The sequence below is a fragment of the Phalacrocorax carbo genome, chromosome 1 (assembly GCF_963921805.1).
Source record: "Phalacrocorax carbo chromosome 1, bPhaCar2.1, whole genome shotgun sequence".
NCBI classification, from domain to species: domain Eukaryota; kingdom Metazoa; phylum Chordata; class Aves; order Suliformes; family Phalacrocoracidae; genus Phalacrocorax; species Phalacrocorax carbo.
Window position 1 is genome coordinate 121,470,354 of NC_087513.1, and position 23,813 is coordinate 121,494,166.

The 23,813-nt window shown below is 39.8% G+C and overlaps 2 protein-coding genes and 1 long non-coding RNA gene across 4 annotated transcripts in view; 2 read left to right on the forward strand and 1 right to left on the reverse strand.

Annotated features, from left to right (window-relative positions):
* The window catches only part of TRAPPC10 (trafficking protein particle complex subunit 10), a 43,926-nt gene extending 41,460 nt beyond the window's left edge, over positions 1-2,466 (forward strand). For both annotated transcript variants that reach the window (XM_064472696.1, XM_064472704.1), the window contains exon 23: positions 425-2,466. In XM_064472696.1, the coding sequence (XP_064328766.1) occupies positions 425-663 (239 nt within the window). In that variant the 3' untranslated portion in view covers positions 664-2,466. The remainder of the gene's footprint in view (positions 1-424) is intronic.
* A 469-nt stretch (positions 2,467-2,935) lies between these two features.
* PWP2 (PWP2 small subunit processome component) lies at positions 2,936-21,358 on the forward strand. Its single transcript, XM_064472713.1, has 21 exons — positions 2,936-3,045; positions 3,137-3,249; positions 4,024-4,118; positions 4,507-4,606; positions 5,673-5,816; positions 6,272-6,407; positions 6,935-7,155; positions 8,398-8,541; positions 9,295-9,365; positions 9,465-9,601; positions 10,768-10,916; positions 11,538-11,685; positions 12,850-13,000; positions 13,351-13,531; positions 14,480-14,627; positions 15,755-15,863; positions 16,322-16,387; positions 16,754-16,972; positions 19,346-19,496; positions 20,598-20,672; positions 20,844-21,358. Exons 1-21 carry the CDS (start codon positions 2,947-2,949, stop codon positions 21,001-21,003), a joined length of 2,817 nt encoding a protein of 938 aa, XP_064328783.1. The 5' UTR covers positions 2,936-2,946; the 3' UTR covers positions 21,004-21,358.
* LOC135317099 (uncharacterized) lies at positions 21,241-23,781 on the reverse strand. The gene is made up of 2 exons (XR_010376217.1): positions 23,418-23,781; positions 21,241-22,421 (listed from the first exon to the last, which is right to left on the reverse strand). It is a non-coding gene; the product is annotated as an uncharacterized LOC135317099 (long non-coding RNA).
* Between the last annotated feature and the right edge of the window lie 32 nt (positions 23,782-23,813).

The window sequence follows — 23,813 nt, forward strand, 5'->3', positions numbered from 1 at the left end:
AAAGTATGAAATAAAAGAACTGCTGAAAAAATGTGGCATATAAACCAGATTAGGCGAAGAGTTTAAACTACCACAGCCACCTAGTGTATTTTTCTGTACTGTTGAGCAGTCCCAGCACTGTAGTGAGAATTCACTCGTGCAAGCAACTTACCGTTTGTCAGCAGAGTTCCAGGGACTGCCAGTGTGCACCCTTCTAGCCTGGGGCAAATGTGAGGTAATACTACTTAAATTTTCCTTAGAAACCAATGTAATTAACTCTGCTGCATCTGCTGCTGGCCAAAAATGTGCAGAGACTGTTACCTCAGCAGAGATGATCAGTAACTGTTAATGTGTGGTAAGCAGGCTCTGCGTCTGAGCTCTGAGATACTTTTGAGGTTGTTTAATCATTCCCTGGAATGAAACTGTGGGTTTTTGTTTTGAACAGATAGCTGGATTGAAAATGATAACCTATCTGTGGACAAGAATGTGGATGATCAAGCTGACAACAGCAGCATAAGGAGCAGAGGTAGCTTGCATTCTGCAGCTAGTGGGGAACACAAAGGTTTGCCAATGCCCCGTCTGCAATCCTTTTCATCTGGTCAGGTCTTCAACTGCAGCACGGGTATGCAAATACTTGTCATTCCCAGCAAGGACGACCATGTTCTGGAAGTCAATGTCACGTGACAACTCGGTATGAAAACAAGGAAAACAAAACCCGTTAGAAACTGGATATGAAAGCACTTTAAAGGATTATGACCTGATTAGTCTTTGTTGTAACATTCTAACTCTAAGACGACCTATGGCACTCAACATGTACTGGCCATGGAAGCACCAGACAATTGTATCAATTTAAATGTACAGTGAAGCTTCTGTCAGCCTAGTTTATATTGCCACTTTAATATGTTTTGTGTAAGCTATTGGGTTTTCTCCCTTCAGTCATATCCTGCATCACAACACAGGGCAACAAAAACAAAAAATCCAAATACTTGGACCACTTTATTTTTGTCTGGCAGCTGAGAGATTTGTTTCATGCTTCCTACATGCTTTAGAATTTAGAGTTGGATGATATAATTATCCAAATCTTGGATTTTTATGTAATGATTTACAGGCTTTTCCACACATGTGCGAGAAATACAACAAAGCATACAACAGCACATTCACTGGTGTGATAGTTGCTTTTCTGTTTTGGTTTGATTTTTGTTTTATCATTGTTAATTCCTGCCATTGCAATTTTGTATTAAACTTCCATTGTTGCATACTTGGATGCATGGAAGAGCTACTGCTATAAACAATGTTAACTGAACAAAATTCCTTAATTTTTTGAGGCTTTCTCCTTCACAGAGTAGACACTGTGATGTCACATATTATATGATTTTTTGGGGTTGGGGATTGGGTCATCCTCTTGCATAGTTCTTACCAAAGAAAGAGATTGATAGAATTTAATAATAAATTATTTGGCTTATTAAGTTCCCAGATGAATTTCTTTTATTACGTTTCTAAGTGGCTTGGTTTGCTGCCCCAATTTTTAAATTGGGGCAAAAATTTCAGTATGATGTGATACTTGAACAGTCAACCTTTCATCATAAAGGCTTAGTGTAATTATTACGGATTAGAGGCCAGACTTCTGCATTCATGATGGAAGAAAGAGGAAAGCTTGCAGATGTAGAATAATTGTGAAGCAAAGTTAAAACATGTAACTTAAAGAATTTCATTATTTATATCTGAAGTGTAAATACAAAAAAATGTAAAAAAAAAGGTGTAATTTTTGTGAATGTTGCAAATCCACCTGTGACTGGAAAAATTACAACTCCTCCTGATGTCCTGCTTCTGATATTGAAACTTGTGCGTTTAATGTGAGAATGACCTTTTCTACTTGCAGATCTATAATGGTGCGTTGTCAACAGACTCCACAGAAGAAAACTGTCCCATTTCAAATACTTGTCAGTAAACCTAAAGTAAGGAACTGCTCATTAGATGAATTAATTGTTGTTGTTTTTTTCTAATCTCAGGTTCTGCTAAATTATAAAGGAGAAGAAAAAAATTGAATCTTCTTTCCAAAAAGAATTGCAATTAAGTTGAAAAATGAATAGGTACCCTGCACTGGTCTAAACTTTTTTGTTGTTGTTTTTTATTTTAAAAAGACAATGTCTAAATAGATGTATAAAGTAGACCTGCTAGCTGAAAACGTTCTTGTTACGCATCTTCTTTCTGTGAAGGAATGCCCTTTCTCTGTGGAAATCATACCGTTTTATTCTGGATAAAACCCAAAGCATCATTTAGTGTGAATGACTGCTGGGATTCTTTGACTGGAAAAGGTAACAAGTTAGTGACTTTGACACTGCAGGTATTAATTCCATTTTCATGGTTTGCTATTAAATCATTTTTCACATTGTTCTGTAATATACCGTTAGATTAAACACATTGTACTAAGATTGTTTAATGAAATTGTAAGCGTTACAGTTCTAAATATACATGTTTTAAAAAGAACTCCAACTTCTCAGCTGCCGTGACTTTTATCCCCCTTTTGTTTGAAGAGCTGATTGTTTCGTCTGCTTTGAAGTAGCTTTGACTAAAAAATATTTTCTCCTTAAGTTTAACTAACGGGACGTATTTAGAATGGCGGTCTGAAGCCCGCTCCCCGGCTCTCTGAGGGGGAGAAAAGGTGCCCGGCACCCCGGCTCGCCGCCCGTTGGCGCTCCCGCTTGGGCTCCCCCGGTCCCGCCGCGGCCGGGCGCCGCCCGGGCGGGCGAGGCGGGCGGCAGGGGAAGCGAGGGCGGCCCGGCGGCGGTGCGGCCCGTCCCAAGCTAGTGCGCGCCTACAAGCGGAGACCAACGCTACCGGGCGGGCTTAACGGCGGGACCCCTCTTCCTGGTGGGGAGTCCCCGCCTCCACCGGCTAAGGCCAGAGGGGAGGGCCGGCCCCGCAGCGCCTGCCCCCACCGCGGGAAGCCGCCGCCTCCCCGGGCGCATGCGCGGGATCTACCTTGGCGCCGCGGCTGCGCGTGCCGGCAGTGGCTCCACGCGCTTCTCATCCCGGGCCGCTGCCGCCATGAAGTTCGCGTACCGGGTGAGTACCCGGCGGCCCCGGCCTGCTTCTCCCCTTCCCTCTCCTCCGCCTCTAACTACCCCCCCGCTTCGTTTTCCCTCCCCCCTCGCAGTTCTCCGGCCTGCTGGGCACCGTGTACCGCCGCGGGAACCTCAGCTTCACCCGCGACGGCAGTTCCCTCGTCAGCCCCGTCGGGAACAGAATCTCCGTCTTCGACCTGAAGAAGTAGGCGAGCCCCAGCGCCTGCCGCCTCCCCCCCCTCAGGGCCCGCCGGCCTAAGCGCTCCGCCAGCCCTGCCCGGGGGGGTGGGGGCCGGGGAGGGAAGACAAGCCGAGTCCGCGTTGTCCCTAGTGGGGAAGGGTGGGGGGAGAGAGAAGGGTGCTCCCTGCAGTGCCTGCATCTCCCGCAGGCCTACATGAAAGGCCGAGTGCGCTGCGGGGTCTGGGGGTGCAGCTGGCTTGGGCTGGGGTTCTCAGGAATGGTTTGCTGTCTCAAAACGTTCTGAAAAGTTTCTGGCTTGTCGTTAAAAGGTAGAAGCCTGCTTAGTAGGATAACTCTGGAGGTGTTGCACTGTGCAGATTTTCTGTACGTAGGTCTGTGGGGGCAGTAGATCAGTAGCATCAGTAGTATGTGAAGATGTGTTTCAGAAAGGAATAAGGAGGGGAAAAATTGTTTGCACTTGATTTAGTCATATGGTTTCCTTGTATGTTTCTGGCTTGTAGTGTCTTTCATATATGGCAAAGCCTAGACTGTCAGCTACCTTCCTGTAGGCCAGAGTTGCGACTGATGCTCCTTACACCAGGGCTCTGGTCAGGAGCCCATCTCTTAAGTATTTGGTGTTTGTGAGATTGTAGTAGCTGAAGAAAGTCGTGGGGGTTTTGCATCTAAGTTGAATCAGTAGCTTTAACATAGGTATTGAACCGTAATTCATTGATTCCAAAGGTGACTGTTATTTCTACATTCTTGTACCCAGTTTACTGTTTTATCTTTTTCTTGCAGTAATAAGTGTGAGACATTCCCGTTGGCTACACGGCTTAATATTGTGTGCGTGGGGCTCTCTCCAGATGGAAGTCTTGCCATACTAATTGATGAAGGTACTTTCATAAAGGAGTAATTTGTTTGATAAAAGAATGAGATGAAAATACAGTCTGAAGAAGAAAGTCTGTATTGCTAGGTATTCAACCTTAACACAGACTAGAAGTGCTCTGATTTGAAAATTATGTTAGAATTGCAGGGGAAGGTGGCTTTATTTACAGAACTTAAAAAGAACTTATTTACAGAATTTAGAAAGTGACTTGTAATTTTGATTATATTTTTCTTCTTAATAATACTAACCACATGGTCTTTAAAAATTTCTGAGGAGGTATTGGTTTCCCCCCCCTTCCCCATCCCTGCTTTAAGAAAAGAAACTAAGCTTGCTAGGGTTGTGGTTTCTTTGGGAACTGGATTACTTCCATGATGCTTCTTTTTCTGCCCTTACAGAGGGAGCTGCCTTGCTTGTCAGTTTGATCGGTAAATGTGTGATACATCACTTTTATTTTCACAAGCCAGTTCACAGTGTCAGCTTTTCCCCTGATGGCAAGTAAGTAAAATGTGCATGCTTTAGAACAAAGCAACAGAAATTAACCCATAAACTTGTTATAATTATTAAAATATTTTGACCAGTCTGGGGATAATACTTGTTGATTAACGTAGGGAAGGTTTTTGCTGATCGGAGTCACTTTATCTGTAAAGTTGAGAGGGAAGGAAAAGAGGGAAAGCAGAGCCTTGGAAACAGGTACTAGCTGGAAAGTTGCCTGTAACAGATGTTTTCTGTCTCCTGTGGAACTCTTAGAAACATAGAAGATTTGCTGTGAGTCTTAACTGTTCCTGTGTATTATAGGTAAGGTGAAAGAGCCCACGGTGGGGACAGTCAGTGCTGCAGTGTTGTGTGATGGTACTCGTAGCAGTGCAGTTTCACTGCTGACTTAAGTTAGTCTAAGACACTGTGCTACTGAAAGAGGCGGTTCTCTGAATTGAGTGTCTCTCTTTATGTCCCTTGACTGTATGGTCACTGAGCTGAAGTGTGGTGACATAAATGTTAGAGGTGTCAAAAGGCTGAGAGGAAAAAGTGTGGAGTTCCCCGTTTAGCAGCATTCCTGAGTTTGATTGACTTAAAGGGATCATGAATGAGTTTTTGCTTGAAGTTGGAGTGATGGTTCTGTGTTAGGGAATTATACTGGCAATAGGACCAGATTAGAGGATATGTGTAACAGGGGTGCAGATTCTTTGTGTTTGTCAAAGTGGCCAATATATGGAGTTGAAGAGAGATCGAAATAGAATACCCTGTTATGAGTGTTTTAACTTTTCCTTCCTTTGTAAGAATTAGAGAATAAATATTTCATCATTGAACTTAAGTGATTTTTATTTAATGTTTTCTGTATATGTTATAATGCGTAAGGTATACCTGTGTTCATGAAGTTTGGGGATAATATCAACCTGCAAATAATTTTCTGTTTTTAATTCAAAAGCAATCCATATTTATCACTTCAGTAATGCAGAAACCTTTTTAAATGTCTTTTTTTTGTTGTATTGCAGTCTGTACTGAACGATTGTTTGCTTTAACAGCTTTATGTGCAATTTTACCTTTTTCCTCCCTCTTATGACAGGAAGTTTGTGATTACAAAAGACAATATTGCTCTTATGTACCATGCTCCTGGGAAGAAACGAGAATTTAATGCGTTTGTTCTGGATAAAACTTACTACGGTCCATATGATGAAACAACTTGCATCGACTGGACTGATGATTCCAAGTGAGTTGTTAAACGAGAGCACTGCCTACCTGCTCACATTGTCAGTATATCTATGCATGTTACAGTCCATTTTGTTTGCTCTGAAGTATTGTACTAGCTTTAAAAATTCTTTTTGGCGCTTCTATTTCTGATTCAACCTTGAATTAAAAAAACTTAACTAGGCAGCATAGAAAGTATAAAATATGCATGTATTAGGGATCAACAATGCATTCTTGCTTGAAAATACCTAGTTATCGTTAAAAGGAATATATCTCAGGAGTGTGAGTGTGGTTGACCTTTTGAACGTGTTTAATCCCATCTACCTTTGCTTGAGTTGCCAACCTCCGTTTACAACCCTGTTGTGTGTAAAATTACTTTTAAAGTGGTGACTGCTGTCTTCCCATTCAGAACGTTCTTCACCCAGTGAAGGGTTTTGAAAACCAGTGTTTTGATTCAAATCGCCTTTTCTTTTGTAGGTGTTTTGCAGTAGGGAGCAAGGACATGTCTACGTGGGTGTTTGGAGCTGAACGATGGGCAAACTTGATCTACTACTCGCTTGGAGGGCATAAGGACATAATAGTAGCCTGCTTTTTTGAAGAGAACAGTCTAGATGTATGTATAATTACACAATATTCTTGAATTTTAATATTAAAATAGTTGAAGCAGAATCTTATCTGTAGGTAAGGATACTAACTATTTTGATAATATCTCAGAATTTAGAAAATACTTAAGTGGTGTATTTCTTGTCTCCTCTGCTGTGATCAGGAGTTTAGAATTCCATGAACATTTGAAGAACTAAACTTGAAAAGGAGAGTAAGTTATTGAAAATTTCTCCCACTAAAAATTATAGTTGTAAATATAAAAAATAAAAATTAGCTGTAATGCCAACTGGTAATCAAATTGCCTTTGGTCTTTTCAAAATTTCTCTGAGGGCAGGTAAAGTAAATCACTGGTTTCTCAGGACAAGTGAATTTTCCAGATCAAAGCACGTCGAATTCTAGAGGTCTAAGTAATACATTATCCTAATGATAGAGTGCAGACTTGCTAACCCTTCTGCAGTTCTGTATTCATAACAAGACAGCAGAGTACAAAACATAGGTATTACATGATAATTGTATGTTTGTGTGTTTGTATTGTAGCTGTACACAATTAGCCAGGATGCAGCTCTCTGTGTGTGGCAGTGTGATACAGAGCTCGATGGTTTGAAGCCCATGCCCCCTAAAGATGCAGCTAGGGAAGAGAATGCAGAGAAAAATGATGAAGAGTTTCCTGATGAGCCAAAGGGTGAAGAAATTCATGGAAAAGCCAATCCAAATGAACAAGAGACTAGAGATAAGGTTAAATATTCTCGTGTTGCAAAGTAAGTGATTTTCAGTTTTCCAAAGACAAAATTGTTATGGGTATTTACTATATTGGGATTTTTTTACCCTTTTTAACTCATTCAAAGCAGTATAAAACACTGTCCAGGATTTAGTAACTTACTATAGATCCCATTTTAAATAGCTTCAGTAAAACATGTTTGTCATACCTTGACTCTATGAAGGGCGATACCCTTCACCTTCAGAAAAACAAGTCAGTGTAATTTTAGTATACAGGAAATACTGACTTATGGTGTATGTTTTAGTGTTTGAAACTCAAAGAGTAAGGAGATCTTTAGTAAAGTCTTCTCTAAGTAAGTATACAGGAGAAGAGATGGGTTGACTACAGGAAGTGACAGCAACATTTGGTAAAGATAGCTCATCAGCCTCTTCAGTAAACTACTTGGAGATGCCTTCCTGAAGGGTCTCCCTATCTGTCCACATCAAAGGAGACACGGCTTACAAAGAATAATCCAGTTTTAAGATAGTCACAGCATTTAGCTTTGCCTGAAGGAGGGCAATGCTCATAGGCAGCAATCTGTTCTGTTGGTGGAGTGAGGGAGAGATGGGATGCATGTAGGGGCCAATTGGGAACACCTGACATCAGGCTTCTGTTCTCAGCCTTTCTGACTGAAAAGGAATCATAAAAGTGCCCTACCCCAACCCAGGTTGGAATTATCCTCAGAGAACATCGCTCCCAGACTGAAGGAATTTGGAGTATGCAGCTGTTGGGTAATGTTCAGATGCTCTTTTATTTGACTATCAGGTGCTGCTTATCTGTTTAGTTCCCATAGGAGATACAGCTACAAAGAAACTGTGGAGACCTCCTTCACCAGGTGTATAATATTTATGACTCGCTTCCATTCCTTCCTCTGTAAGAGGCCTCCCATAGAGAAGGATAACCAGTGAATTCATGAGTCACCCATCTTGCCACTAGATGATTGAAAGGAAATGCACAGTGCAGTTCCTCTGAGGTCAACTTTTAGGTCCCTTTAATTGCATGTGATCAGGTGTCACTTCCGATAATCAGATTACTGCAGCAGCTGTAAACATAGAGGAAGAGAATTAGCTTTCACTAGCTATGTAAAGTACAGATCTTTAGCAATTCCTGGAACTACTGCTTTTTGGTTTTGTGTAGGGTACCTTGATAAAAAAATTTGACTTATATTTGAAATGCCACTGTGCCACTAACAGCATACTTTTCTTCTGCATTGTTTGTTTTATTCTTACTTCTTTGATGCCAGGTATTTTTTCAATAAAGAGGGAGATTTTAATAACCTGACATCTGCAGCTTATCACAAGAAAACACACCTTTTAGTCACTGGTTTTGCCTCTGGAATCTTTCACCTCCATGAGCTTCCAGACTTCAATCTGATCCACTCCTTGAGGTGAGGTATGGGGTTGTGCTTGGTTTTTGGTTTGGCTTTGTAGGGGGTGGGGTACTTTTTTGGAGTTGGTTGGTTTGTTTGACTGAGAACACACCACGTTTAATAGTGCAGAATGAGTAACTAGAGCACAAAAATCTTGAAACATGAGTATCTATTTAGTATTGTAATTTCTGGAAGAGTATAATCATAGTTAGACTTAAAATAACGATACAACTCCATTCCATAGCTATTATGGAAAAATGAGGTCTGAATGAGGAACTCCTGAGTAGTTAGTTGCTGGCTATAGATTTCTTCACTGCTTTGGACTTCGTGTTGTCAGTGTCTTTGTAGAAAATATAGATAGTATCTGAAAAAAAAGTTCTGCAGATGTAAAATTATCTGTAAACTGTCACTAAGTTGAAAAATAAAACTATAATTCTTTTCCATTGCTGTATGGTGCTAGCTAAAAATGCATTATTTCCTTATACAATTTTTTTCATGAATGTGGGGAGTTTATTCCATGCTGGCAAGTATTTCTTTGGGGTGCAGATACTCTTGTCTTCGTTCTGAATAAGGCAGTATTGTCTGTTTGGTGGTTTTGACTGTAATAAAGGGAAGAACTTGTATGTTGCTTTTGGTGTTACAATGATAGGGAAATTTGGTAAAGTAATCAAAGAACTTGCTTGAACGGAGTAAATAAACCCTAGATTTGAAGTTTTATCACAGAAGACATGAAAACACAAGTTTGTTTATTGGGTAATTCTCTAATTTCAGTATTTCGGACCAAAGGATAGCTTCTATTTCTATCAACTGTACTGGTGACTGGATTGCCTTTGGATGTTCAGGTTTGTAAATTTTTGTGATCTGTGTGTTTTGTGGCTTGCATTTGCAGAGTTTCATCATTATATTAATAATTCTGGTTAATTCTTCTCATGTGCTTGTAGGTTTGGGTCAGCTCCTGGTGTGGGAATGGCAAAGCGAGTCCTACGTGCTGAAGCAGCAGGGACATTTCAACAGCATGGTTTCGTTAGCATATTCTCCAGATGGACAATACATAGTAACTGGAGGGGAAGATGGGAAGGTAAGTGGTGCGGTAGCACTGAAATGTGACCTTAAGTCTTAATAAGAGAGTAAGTAGCTTGAATTTCCATTTTATGTCAAAAGTTCTGTTACTGTAACTGATATATATATATATATATCTTAATGTAAAGTAGTAATATTTCTGTCCTCACCTAGATATTTTGATTTTTCTCTCTAGAGCACATATATAGATCTCTTGATTTGCTATTATTGGTATCCTCTGCAAATTGCATCACTTATGCTTTTGAGCAGACTTTTTTTTTTACTGTTATAGTTGCAGTCACCATAAACACAAGAAGATCTAATTTATCAAATGTTAATTTATGTGTGCTTGTGGTGGTTCTGTGATACTTTGGGTTGAATGAATGTCAGCAAACTCATGCCCTCAAGTGGTTTTGATGCAAAATTCTTTTCAAATTGTTTAAAAGTGCAATTCCTAAACAGAATTTTCTGAAATGTACCGTTGCAGAAGCTTGCTATTTAAAAGAAAAATTAGCTTCTCATGGTTAACTTGTATTGAAACGGTAGGCTAGGTGTACCTGTAATTTTGGGGGTTTTTAAAGGTGTTTTGTGGAGAAATCCCATAATGTATTGGCATATAAATGGGGCAGAGATAATATCTTGTTTCCTATTAGAACTTCTGAACATCAGAAAAACGACCTGCCACTTCATGGTTTCTGCCATTCAGATTTAAAATTGGCCAAACCCAGAAGTCTCAAACTGCAGGTAGTTAAACGCATAACATTTTTGCTCATAAAAAAAAGAGTGAAATAACATCTCAATTGTAACTTTTGGCATGGCTTCACAGATGGTTTTGAATTTGACACTTGGCTTATCAGTGGGCAGTCCAAAGCCTGGGAGCCTGAGATGCTCACCAAGTGCTGTAGCTTTCCTTGAAAATTAGCTTTGTTTTAATTCTTTTTTTTTTTTTTTTGCCTATCTCCACTTAGATTTTCCTATTGTGTGTCTGTCCTTAGGGGTTTAATGATAAGCTGCGCCCTGTTTGTCTCACTTGCACAGAATTCCTTACTGATGGTACTGAAAGTCCTATATGCTACTGTCAAGGTTTAGGACTTAACTTTTCTTTACCCTTCTGCTGCCTTACCCATAACTTTCTCTCTGAACTGCTGTTGGAGGTGCTAAGAAGGCTTTTCTTGTCTCTTGCAGGTGAAAGTGTGGAACACTTCAAGCAGCTTTTGTTTTGTCACTTTTACAGAACACACCAGCGGTGTAACTGCTGTAACTTTTACTTCCAATGGTTATGTCATTTTGAGTGCTTCCCTAGATGGAACAGTGCGTGCCTTTGATCTACACAGGTAACTCTTTGTAAAGCTTTTGTATCTTATTTAGTCTTAAGCTTTTACCCCCTGAAATACAGCAAACTGCTGATTGCTTGTTTCAAGTTGAAGTTGTGCAAATGTGAGTACTGCTTTATTGATTTTGGATTCAGCCTTTGATTCAAATCTAGATAGTAATTAGGAATCATGTCACTTCATCCAGTTTCTATGAAGAAAATTCTGGAAGAACTTTTCTCAGAGGCTGGAAGTCCAGTAGGATCGTTTTCTGGCTCTACTACTCCAATGAGGAAAAGGCACCCATTTAACAGAACATTTACCATGGTTTTAGTGGTTGAGCCATTATAATACAACTCTGTACAGAACAAGATACATAAGCCCATGTTTTTTCTGAAGAATGGATATACGCTATGTAATAGAAGAAAGCTCTTCTGTTTGAGTGGTTTTGCTTGTTACTTCTGCAGAGTTGTTAATACCTTTTTTGAATCTTGCAGTCATGCTGAGGCATTGCATCTAATGTTATACAAAGAATATTTTGTCTGTAGGTAGCTTAAAGGACTTTACAAGTAAAATGAAATCCTTTTTTTAAATGCTTGAATCTACCTAAGATATTGTCATAATTTATTTTCACATTTACAACAGATACCGTAATTTCCGTACCTTTACGTCTCCACGACCAAGTCAGTTCTCGTGTTTAGCTGTGGATTCCAGTGGTGAGATTGTGTCAGCTGGTTCCCAGGATTCCTTTGAAATATTCATCTGGTCAATGCAGAGTGGGAGGCTGCTAGATGTAAGGACCTACAATGTTGAAGGGCTTGAATTTACCACATAGTATGGATTGTGACGATACTAAGTAACTTTGGGATTAGTTGGAGGGTTTTAATACACCATGAAATGTTTTGTTATGTTTATATTCAAGAACTGGAGCTACACTATGTTACTCTCAGCAGTTTTTGATTCATTGCATGGAGGCTATCCTGGATTTGTGTGAGAAACAGTTTTTAGAATTTTTGAATAATGAGCTTTTTCTAGCTGATGAAGTTAACACCAGTATTGCTGAGCTCACGCATGGGCATGGGAGTCTTTCCTCCAGTAGTTGTTCAGAGATGTTCTTTTCTACATATTTTCTGCAGGTAGTGAAGAAATTGTAGGTGCTGTCCTAAGATTGATACAGATTTTGTGGACAGTTTTGCTGGAGCAGAGCAGGGCACAATTTCTTGTGGAGAAAGTTTTTATTGTGTAGGGCGAAAAGACTTTTACGGTAAATCCCTACTCCCTTGCTGCTAGTTTGAAATGCTTTCTCTTGAGAGTAGATGTAATAAAGGAGGGACGCTACTTCTGAGCGCATCAAGCTCATTTGCTGTTTTCGATTCTTAGGCATTATGTACGCCTTGTACAACTAGATGAACTCAGTGATTGATATATTTGATTTGGCATAGCGGTTGAATACAGATCACTGATAGTAACTGAGCATATACTTGAGTGGATCTCCAGAGTTTTGTGTTTAGTTTCTTTCCCTGACTTCTTTTGAGAGGAGTAGGAGCTCCATGTCATAAAATGCTGTATTATTCAGAGTTTTTATTAGTGTTTCTTCTTAAATGCTTTCAGCTGCAGGGCATACTGAATTCTCAGAGCAATGACTTGCTTTTTCACGATTGGTCTGATTGGGGCGGGGAGGGGAAGCGCACTGTATTCCTAAGTCCTGGTTTCTAAAGAGACTATATGTACGTAAGAGTGCTAGCACTTCTGTGATTTTTTCTTTTAAAAAAACTTCTGAAAATAAAAAGTTGAGAATCACTGGTACGTATCATGCTACATGTCCAAAAGTGACCTCAAGCATTTCTGGACAAGTTAGGCATGGTTTCATTGTTATGTTTAGAGTTTACTGAATGCAGACCACATGTATTTCAATTTCTTTCACCTAATTCCATTTTATCTATTCTTCTTTTATTAGGTCTTATCAGGTCACGAGGGCCCCATCAGCAGTTTGTCCTTTAACCCAATGAAGTGCGTTCTGGCTAGTGCCTCATGGGATAAAACTGTCAAGTTATGGGATATGTTAGACAGCTGGAGAACTAAAGAGACACTAATATTGAACTCAGATGGTAACCTTTATTTCATCTTATGTCAAATATAAAATATTATCAAAAATGTTTCAAGAGTGAACAGCAGAACATGTCAAATACAGGCTCTCTCATTCTTGGTGATGAAAACCAAAAGTTGAGATAGTTCTCCATAGTACTTAGTTAACAGTGCAATAAATCGTTTTTATTTAATACTAGCTGTAGCTTTATAATCAGCTAAACATTTGTATGTTGTCCAGAGAAAAAGTACAGTCGTACTTGTTATGCTTAAGCTTCCTCTGGTAGTTGAGATAAGATCCTAGAAAAATATAGGGTATTTTCTTAGGAAAAGATCTGACTGTATTTTTAACTGTTAATTAAATTCTTTGCAGTTCTTGTTGTTGCTTTCCGTCCTGATGGCAAGGAGCTTGCAGTTGCTGCTTTGAATGGACAGATAACATTCTGGGATCATGAAAATGCAGTGCAGACTGGCTCAATTGAGGGAAGGCATGATCTTCAGATGGGAAGGAAGGAGCTTGATAAAATTACTGCCAAACAAGCAGCCAAGGGAAAGTAAGTCAATGAGATGGCAGTGAAACGAGGGTGCCACGCTGACTCTTGCTTTTGAATTCCTTCTTTCTGTTTGGTGTTTAAGTGAAGATTTCAGGGTGCATCTGCTGTTCAAATATTTTGTTTCTGATGTCAGATTTTAAGACTGCCTGACTTGACTTGATGGATCCTTTTTGTCTTTTGTCCTGTTCACCAACTGATCAACATCGTTATGAGCATGTTTCATCAGTTGTAAATGTGGGTTGCCACTAAAATATGAAGCTTCTCATGACAAGTTGTTCATTGGCCAAGTGTGATAGGTTTTTAAGTGGATATCTTGTTATGTAGGTACTAGTATCTAACTACTAGAGTGTAGAAACTGTTAAATTTTTAAAAAAGTAACTACACTCTGGGTTTTATTACATGTTACTTACACATGTGAAGTAATGCTTAAAGGCAAGTTCAATTTGTGTGCTGTCAAAAAGCATAATATGGAAGTCAAGTGTTTCATTCTTCTCTTTTTCCCTTGAGCCCCTCTTTTTTTTTGTCCATATTGTTCCCCCTCAAAACAAAATAAAAAAAGGAAACAATGAATTTTTGAAAAAAAAAAAAAAAAAGTATTTTGGTGGTGAGCTCTTAACCACCTCTTTAAAATATGCCGTGACATTGTTTTTTCTCTAGCTCTTCTGACCATCCTTAGTGTTGTGTAGGGTTGAGTTGAGAGCTTGTTCACTGAGCTGTGACTCAAGGTCAGAAGTACTCCAAAAAGCTGTTGAAGTTCTAAATTGTTTGTGATTCATAGTAAAGCACAAAGTACTTTTTTTTTGTGGTAAACAGTTTTTTGTGTTAAGTACGTATTGTGAATGAAGATCTCCACTTTCTCCTTGGAGTGGTCTGTGTTCGTGCTGTACTCATGTCTTGTCAGCTCGGATGTGGCACTGAGATTAACTACTTTCTCTTTTTCTTTACTAGATCTTTTACTACTCTGTGTTACTCAGCAGACGGTCAGTCTATTTTGGCAGGTGGATTGTCAAAATTTGTCTGTATATATAATGTCAAGGAACAGATCCTTATGAAAAAATTTGAAATCTCATGCAACTTTTCTTTAGATGCAATGGAGGTATGTGACCACAGGAGTCAGGCTTTTTCATTTCCCCTCCCCGCCCCCAAGAGTTTGATTTTGGTGTAACGTCTCATTTAAGTGGGATTCATTCATGTTTTGTTAAGCGTAGGTTCATTTACTTCGTTTTGTGCCGGAGAGTGGTAAGGAAATATTTCTCAGGAAAAAAAAAATTTATTCCTGACATTGAGCTAACTGAAGTGTTGCCAGATTGCAATGTGTTTGTACTGAATGAGCAGAACTCTTAAGCACGGTTAAGTCAGTTGGCACTTAACTTAAAATTGAAGAGAAAATATGAAAATATAAACGATCAATATTTGGTACCTAGCTAACTTTCCCTGGGTGTCAGTTGCTTGTGTTAGCAAAGAAATGAAAGATTTTATTGTGGACACAGTACAACATCACTGACCTTTACAAACTCAGTTTCTGAATGTTGCTAAATACAAAATTGAATTCCTTTAGAAGTAAAGTGAACAATGAAAAGCATCAGAAGCAAAAAATTCCAGTAATCCTTCTTAGCATCTCCTTACCTGGAAGAATGATGATTGTTCCAGTGTTTGTGTCGGGCTGTATTCGACTGTGGTTCCAAATATGTTTCTTTGACAAAAGTGGTTTGTGAAGGAGCCTTTTTTTCTCTGCTGCCCTCTGTTGTGCTAGCGGAGCTCATCATGTGGCTTAAAAAGGACACGAGAAGTGAGCCAGCTGGAAAAGAATCCTGGAGGGGATGGGTGTTTAAAAATGGGGGGCAGGGAGGTCCCTAAAACATCATTTGCATAGCTGTCAAGCTACACAGCCCTTATGTTAGCAGAGTATGGTTATGGAACCTGAGGAAAGAGTGCATCTCTTAAATAGAACAGCAATATAATAATGTGAAACTGCAGTCTAAACTGAGTTGCGCTATTCTGAGGCCTTAAGACTGAAACAGCCTGATCTTCATCTGCGGGTGGACACTGTTGCCTGCTGTCGTGAAATTGTCAGTTTTCTCCATAACGTTGGAGAAACTTTTGGAAGAAAGTGCAAAGAAATAATCACCAGATAACTCCTGAATGTTATGGAGAATTTTCAATTAATACAGATGTTTTGAGAGGAGATTCAGTGCAGTGAATGGAACTTAAATGTTTTTCTAGGAATACTTAGATCGGAGAAAAATGACGGAATTTGGCAGCATGGCTCTGATTGATGAAGGGGCTGGAGGTGAAGACGGTGTTGCCATTCCTCTTCCTGGAGTAAAACGAGGTACAGCTTTTGGCTTTGCTGTCTTGTTACTAGTTTTACATGGATCAAAACCTTTGATGTAGAGTTGATACCAGATCAGAAGGGTTTGAATTGTTCAGCTCGGTTTTAAAGTTAGGATTATATGAATGTTCTGTAACCACAGGGATCTGTTACGCAAGTGTTCAGCTGTTGTATGGGTGGGTCCTTTTGCATAGTAGAGGCAACAGGAAACAGGAGGTACTGTGGTCTGCTGGGTATGGAACCTAGTAGTCCTGATTTCATTTTTGAAAAGCAAAATTCAGTCTTACTACTTACTTTGACTGTAAGATCTCTTGGACTGTCCCTTACTTATCCTGTCTTTAACTCTGCCAGTTTATGGCATGTTCTACATTATTTTTCAGCATAATGATAACAGCATCGTTAGAGTTGATAGCTAGACCGTGAACTTCTGGTAAATCACTTCTAAACTTCTCTTTTAGGCGACATGAGTTATCGACACTTTAAACCAGAAATAAGAGTGACTTGCCTGCGATTCTCTCCTACAGGTGAGTATTGACAGTTAATGGAGGATTTTTTAATTCCATATAAAACAAGCAAAAGACTAGAGCATTGGAGGAATAATAATGAGGTAGAAACGCCTTGGACATGGTCTCTCCAGATGTTACACAGTGCTGCTAGGTTTGTAGTCTAGTTTCCCGTACAGTGGGCAATTAGGAAATTTAAGTGTACATCACTGTCAGCCGGTATTTTTCACAAGCATTGTCATTGCTGACAGGTCCATCAATGATGCATGCTTTTCAGTCTTACCCACTTCTTATAAGCAATGAAGAGCCATCTGTTTATCATTACTTTTCTGTTTCTATCCTAGAAAACCCAGCTTTGTTCTTACAATATTGTTACTTTTCTTCTAGGACGAAGCTGGGCAGCCACCACCACAGAGGGTCTTCTTATCTATTCGCTGGACTCCGGGCTAATTTTTGATCCTTTTGAGCTGGATATTGATGTCACACCCAGCAATATACGCAAAACACTGCATCGGAAGGAGTACACTATGGCTATCATCATGGCCTTCAAGCTGAATGAAAAGAAATTAATTCAGGAGGTTATAGAGGCTGTACCTAGCAATGAAGGTAAGTGGATCTTCCATGAAATCTGACTGAGCGAGCTGTTAGCATAGATGTGTAAGCCAAGTAAGTTGAAGTGTAAAGGGCAGAGTTCAGCTCGAGGTGGGGAGAGGGAAGTTATAACACTGATATTTAAGGACTTTCTACTGTAGCTGAAGACTAAAGAGGAATGGATGGTCTTTTGTAAAAAAAAAAGTAGACTCTGTTGTTAACTTATGTTTTAATTTTATTGCATGCTTATCTAGTGACTTCTGAACATGGAATTTGATCAGGTCTGGATATGCAGGTAAAGTTCTTGGATGTCATTTCTCAGAAGCAGCTGATGTTAGAGGGCACAGCAAGTTTAACGTGAGTTAGTGGTGTGCCTGTGTGATGCAGGTGGTCAGCCAGATACTGGGCTGTACTATCAAGGATGTAGTCAGCAGTTTGAGGAAAGTGATTAGTTGCCTTTATCGCGCACGTGTGAGATCACATCAGTAGTACTGTACCTGGTTTTGGGCTCGTCAGTACAAGACAGACATTGATACTCTGGAGCATCTGGTGGTAGACCTGGAAAGTGATTGGAGGGCCAGAGTGGATGACAGCTAAGGAGAGGCTTGAGAGAGCTGGGTTTGTTCAGTCTTTGGAAGAGAAGAGGAATATTTTTACTGTCTTCAGGTGCCTAACAGGATGTTACAAAAAAAGGCAGACCCGGACTCGAGGTTGCACAATGACATGCCAAGAGGCAGCAGACCTCTTGCAGCATGGGAAATTCCAACTAGGTATTAAAAACAATATGGTGGGGTAGTCAAATACTGCAGCAGGTTGACAAGGGAGGTAGTGGAGTCTCCATCCTTGGAAGTGTTCAGCACTCAACTGGATAATGCTCTGTGCCAGCTGCTCTAAAATAGTCTTGCTTTGGACTGCCAAAATTTGGAGCAGCTCCGCAACTGTCAGCCCTTTGAAGTTCCGATGATTTTGCTCCTTTAGTTACAGTGTTTGTGAAATTCATCCCTCTAAACAAACATAAATACGGTCCTTATAGAGGGCTGTGTTCACACAAACCAAACAGATTATTAGTTCAGTGCCGAGCTCTTTCTAACAAGAGATGGATGCTTTCAAAACTGACACGTCAGAAACAAAAGAAGTCGTCACTCAGCTTCAGAGGATATTTACTGAAGTGATTCTTTAGCACCTGTTTAATCATTTTGATAAGTAATGTGTGCGTTCATTAGCAATATATGGTAGACACAACGTTAAAAATAAACTTTCGGTGGTGTATTCTACTTAATTTCGTAACTTCATTAGCAGTTCTGTCATATAATTCAAGTGTATTTTCTTACCTTTACCTCAGTGTTGTTGCCCCAGTAAAAAGGTATTTATTTCCTTGCAGTGTTTCACATGTAACAAATAAAAATTCCTTTTATCTAGCCAAAACATGCTTAAGTCTGAAATCAGATGTGTTGCAAGCCCAACTGCTTTGTAGGATTTTCTTAACTTATTCCCTAGGTAGCAAGCCTGATAATTACGCATGTCAGGGTTAATCGCCTTTTGCATACCTGCGTTGGCATAACGGTGTTTGCCTCTGTCTGGCAAAACTTAGTTGCCTTTTACTGAAGTTAGCCAAAACTCCATGTACACGGGCAACGCTGGGAAAGTGGGCAGGCACCAAAACCTCAGCAGCAGAGGATGAGGCGTGGGAATTTCAGGTGTTGTAATCCACTGTTAACAGAATGAATGTGTGCCTGTTTCTATGAAAGCGGAAAACTTTTTTTCACTGTTGAATGTTACATAGACCAGTTGGGGTGGCTGCAGAGAATAGGATTTGGTTATTTTTGAGAGAAGTTTATATATAATGAGGTCATCGTAGTTACATGTGAGATTATTTTGAATGCTTATGAATCGTGCTTCATTGAGCCGCGCAATTGCTAGCAGCATTCAGGCGCTTCCTCTGTGAGCCCCTGACTTTGCTCTCTTTTCAAGTATCCTTTATTGCCTCTGATGATTACACCTGACTAGTTCCACTGAATACAGACGTTCGTATGAAGCAAGAAGACTTCAATAAAGTCTGGTTACACCGAAAGAGAAGGAAAGCATGGAAGAAAAAGTTCTGAAGGAGAGATGGTGGGGAGGGAGAATATTCTTGTAGGAAGAACAACTTGGGGAGGGGAGGTTAAGTTCTTGCTTTTAAATACAGCAGTGATTGGAAGGCTTAAAGAGGAAAGACTTGCCTCCTGAGAGACTATGGTACTGTACTCTGAAATACAATATCAAATATCAAATAGTTGCCAAGGTGGCGCTTCCTTCTCCTTCCCTATATGCTTTCCTATGGTCTCTTCCATGTTATTGCAAATAGTAATTCAGCTCTGATGTCTGGGCTTTTTTTTCCTCTTTGCACAGTTGATGTTGTCTGCTCATCGCTCCCAGACCTGTACGTGGAGAAGGTATTGGAGTTCCTGGCCTCTGCATTTGAGATATCTTCTCATTTAGAGTTCTATCTTATCTGGGCGCATAAGTTGCTCATGCTGCATGGACAGAAACTGAAAACAAGGTGAGATCTTGAAAAAGTCAAAAAGCTGACAAGCATTGTAACATACCTGTCAGTTTGAGGTTTTTAATTAAGAGTACTGACGTTCTAGGTAGATGCATATACAACAATTAAAACAACTTAACTTACATTTATTACACAGGCATTTAGTTAAATATTTACATTTATTTATAAAACTTACATTTTAGCTTAATACACCTTCTTTACTAAAAAGTGTATATGATAGAATTGGAATCCATAATAGGATTTCTGAGGATAAATTGCAAAAACATTTTTCAAATATTACAAGTGAAACTGCATAGCTTCTGCTATGCAGAAGCCAAGCAACTGCTTACCCTATAAATGCATGAAGATTTCTGGAGTGATAGGATTTTGGCAATTGTGGTTTTAAACAAATATGCACATTAAATATAACTGTAAGATAATGTGCAGGTGCTGACTGCATTCTGTAGGCTTAGCTTGTGATTACAGTGGGCACTTTTAGCTTGTTAGTGTTCTGCTTTCCTACATAGATCCCTACAACTACACGTGCCTGCCGTATGAATTATATTCAGCCCACCCATAGGATTGAGTTTATAGACTTTTGGGAACAAAAATAGGAAAATTCACAAATTTAAAATAGGCTAAGTGAGAGGTAATTGGAGAGGGGGGTCCTGCAGGTTAAAGAAACAGTGCACTGTGTAACTCTTCCCTTGCTTCAAGACGGGAATTAATGTTTTAGTTACTGAAATGACTGGAACAAATTTTCTCGTTTTGTTGCCGATGAAGTAGAAGAGGATGATTTAAAACAAACTATTCGTTGTTCAGAAAGTACTGTAATAGCTGGAAGGAACTGTTGTTATTACAGCAAGCAGAGTTAGTTCTTCAAACTGCTGTATGACATTAGAAAAAATATTTCTGGCAATAATATTACTTATATCGTGGTATAGCCATTGAGGGCAGAGTCAAAAGCAAAAAGGTTTTGTTTACTTAGTATGATCTTAAAACATTCATGTTTAAAAGTTAACATGTATGCTTGTTAAAATTTTGAGAATATGGAAAAGTTCTAGATCTCCATATGGAAATATAAATTGTACTGCAAGTTGCATGTTTTCTCCGTCTAAGGTCAGTGAAGCTGCTCCCTGTGATTCAGTTCCTTCAGAAAAGCATCCAACGTCATTTTGAAGATGTTTCTAAACTGTATGTATTGTTACATTTCAAAGTTTAAATCCAACCCCTGCCCGAAAGTGTGGAGTAATTTGGGGGATGGTGGCGTGGTATGATTTCAAGACGGTCTCCTTTTAGAGATGTTTTTATTTTAGGAGAAAAACGGAATCTTGTTTCTGACAATGGTGCTATTTATTTTTACAGCTGTGAATGGAATATCTACAATATTAAATATGCATTGGCCATTTCACAACAGCGGGGCATGAAACGTCTGGCAGAAGAAACACCAGTAGATGAAGACAACTTGGATTCTGACAGTGATTATCTTATGCGAGACGTTCATAAAGACAATTTTAATTCCTAGTTACTCTTCATGGGAGGGAGAAAACCTAAGACAAAGTGATTTTATGCAGTGGTATTCACTGAGAATGAGTGGCCCTCATAGTGGCATATTTTAACTCTTTTTAACAGTGTGGGTGGAGTTATGTGTGACTTACAGAAGTGGGTGAGGTGTAGGGATAGGCAAAGTGCCATCCATGGTGGATTTGGTGTACCCTGTGGCCGTAACAGCTTGACAGCATTGTACTCTTGATTCATTGAATTCTTTTTTTTTTTATTGTTCCTGATTTCAAGTAAGACAAAAACGTATTCTTAAATCAGTGAAGTTTGAAATATGACTGGAAGAAGTGCATCCTTATTAAAAATGCATTGTACAGAGACTAAGCATTGTGAGTTATTTGTAATGCAGTCTTGTTGTACTTTGTGATGGACTGTCTCTTTATCCTCATTTAAGTCATTCTTAATTGGAGGTCTACATATTGCTCTCCATTTGCTTTAATTGGTTTTATTACGTACCTGTTACTGGAGCACTGTTAGGAATAAGTGGACCCATTTTTCTTAGTTCTTATAGCTTCCAAACCTGATAAAGTTTCAATAATTAGGATAAATTATATACCCATAGCAATGAATATGGGGGAAGAAAGTTTACTGTGCTATATAACTTCTGCAGAGGTTTAATTAATTAATCTGAGATACTGCAGTAAAACTCTGGGAACTGCCAACTCAATAATCTAATTTAACTGTAAGAGAACGTGTTACAAATGCTTTTTTGTCACGAAAGCCCTTTCTTGTCTTGTGGAGATTTTTTAAAAATGTTTTTATTAACACATGAAAATCTGAAACTTTTGGTGTCCTCGCTTTTCTCAGTTGGCATGAGAACTGGCTAATAACAAGTGAGGTGCTGAGCACAAAGAGCTGCCTCTATGCTTGTGATGCTTTCAAGCCACATGATGAAAGGCCCTTGTTAATGAAGATACTGCAAATATTGAGCCGGAACTGATATTTTTTTTTTGCATGTATTTTGTTCTTCTGATTGTGTTTTTTGGTCTCTTCCCACTCGTGGAAGAGAGGAGAGGTATGAATATGAAAAACTGCTGAGTCCAAACTCTATAGCAGACACATACAGTCAGTTGATAGAATTTCAGTATACAAAATAAAGATGCACTTGCTGCTTAAATAAAATGTAGCAAAGTGATTTGTTATGTTTTTCTTATGGTAAAATGTTTAAAAGTATCTTCAGCTGCTGATGCACCCTTGCCTCTGAACACTTTCATGGTCGTGCCAATGTTTCAGGGTCTCAGAAGGGTGAAGGGGAGTAGCTGGGTGGGCTGGAGCGATGCTTGCAGAAGATGCTTGGTGGTATCGTCTTGGGATTTGGAATTGCTTGTCATTCTCCACCCCTCTGCCACCTCCTCCTACCATGGTAGAAAGTAGGCTTTTTACCTGAGGTAGAAGGGAGGCATAGGTGAGTAGGGAAGTAGCAGCACAGGAAAAAGAAAAATCCGTCCTGGGATCCTTTTAAAACAGAAATGCTTAAGCTAACATGAAAAACATGGTCGTGTTACCTGACACATACCGTAGTTGTTACTTAATCCATTTTACTGTTTTTCATATACATGTTTTCTTTGCACGCTTTTTTAAAGACTGTATTATTTTCTCAAACTATGACCTGTAGGAAGACAGGCTGTAATCGTGGGCCTGTCACGGCAATAGCTTTGTGCTGTGTGAAACAGGAGTTGTGCTGTTCTATGAAGTTGGCTAACTTTGTCCCTAAGTTTGTATTTGTCTCTTGGGTTTACAGTATTAAAAAACCACAGAATATGGAGAAAATGTTGGCCTTTCAGAACAACCTCTTAGAGGCACGATTTTGGATTTTTAAGCTATTCACCTTCAAAACATTTCTGAAAGCCTCACAAGAAGTATGTTTTACAAAGCGCAGGAGCCTTGAGGGGAGGCGAGAGAGGTGGTAGTGTTGCACCAGTTCTTGTGCTTGAGATAAGGACATCTTCTACTCGCATTAGTAATTTTGTTTGAGCTGTAATAAGCTTTTGGGTAATCAAGACAGATTTTATGATGCAAATGAAGACCAATACAGTTTTCCAGTGTCCCCTTCCGTATTTATAGGAAGAATAATAAAACCTTGAATATCAGATTTAAAATCTGGCAGGTCCAAAGCTTGGCTTGATTCTCATGGATGCGGGCACAACCTGCGCGTGGGGCGCTGGACCCTGTGGGCTGGGGCCAGGCGTTGGAGCAGCCCCCTTTCCCTCCCTTCCTCCAGCGCATGCTGAAACCACACCTGCAAACTTGCATCTGGGCTTAATTAGATCCCATCATATATAGATGTCTATGTGTATTTCAACAGGACTGTGTAGTTTGGCTTCCTTTATTAAGAAGAGAAGGAAGAAAAAAGGGTTTTTATCAGGGAAAGAAATTTACCAGTGGTGGAACTTGGCACTGTTTCATGTTTCTTTTATCCATCTCTTCTAAACACAATGCCCTACTTCCTGAGTGGAATTTTAAATGCAATACCCAAGATCCGAGAAAGAAAGAAATGAAGATGTCCACAGTGTGTTGGTTTGTTTATCTTACTGTAACAGCTCCGGTCTCAGCAGCCCCTGCGCTGCTGCGCTCCCCCTGCCACACTGGGGCTGTACGCGCCTCCCACTTGCAAAAGGAACTCGGTGCTGCTAGGCTTGTGTTCACAACGAGCCCCAGGGATTTATTTCCGTGCGCATCTTGGTTCTTTTCCTACTGCGGCTGCTGTTACTGCCGCCGGAGGTGAGCGAGAGAGCCGCGGCCTTGCAGGCCCCGGCGTGGCCGGGCGGGCGGGCG

Bases quoted from the DNA above. Each gene is read 5' to 3' on its own strand.
- PWP2 (XM_064472713.1), top strand. From the start codon at position 2,947: ATGCGCGGGATCTACCTTGGCGCCGCGGCTGCGCGTGCCGGCAGTGGC. The intron at 9,366-9,464 runs GTTTGTAAATTT...ATGTGCTTGTAG, and splicing joins GATTGCCTTTGGATGTTCAG to GTTTGGGTCAGCTCCTGGTG. The intron at 19,497-20,597 runs GTGAGATCTTGA...TCTCCGTCTAAG, and splicing joins GGACAGAAACTGAAAACAAG to GTCAGTGAAGCTGCTCCCTG.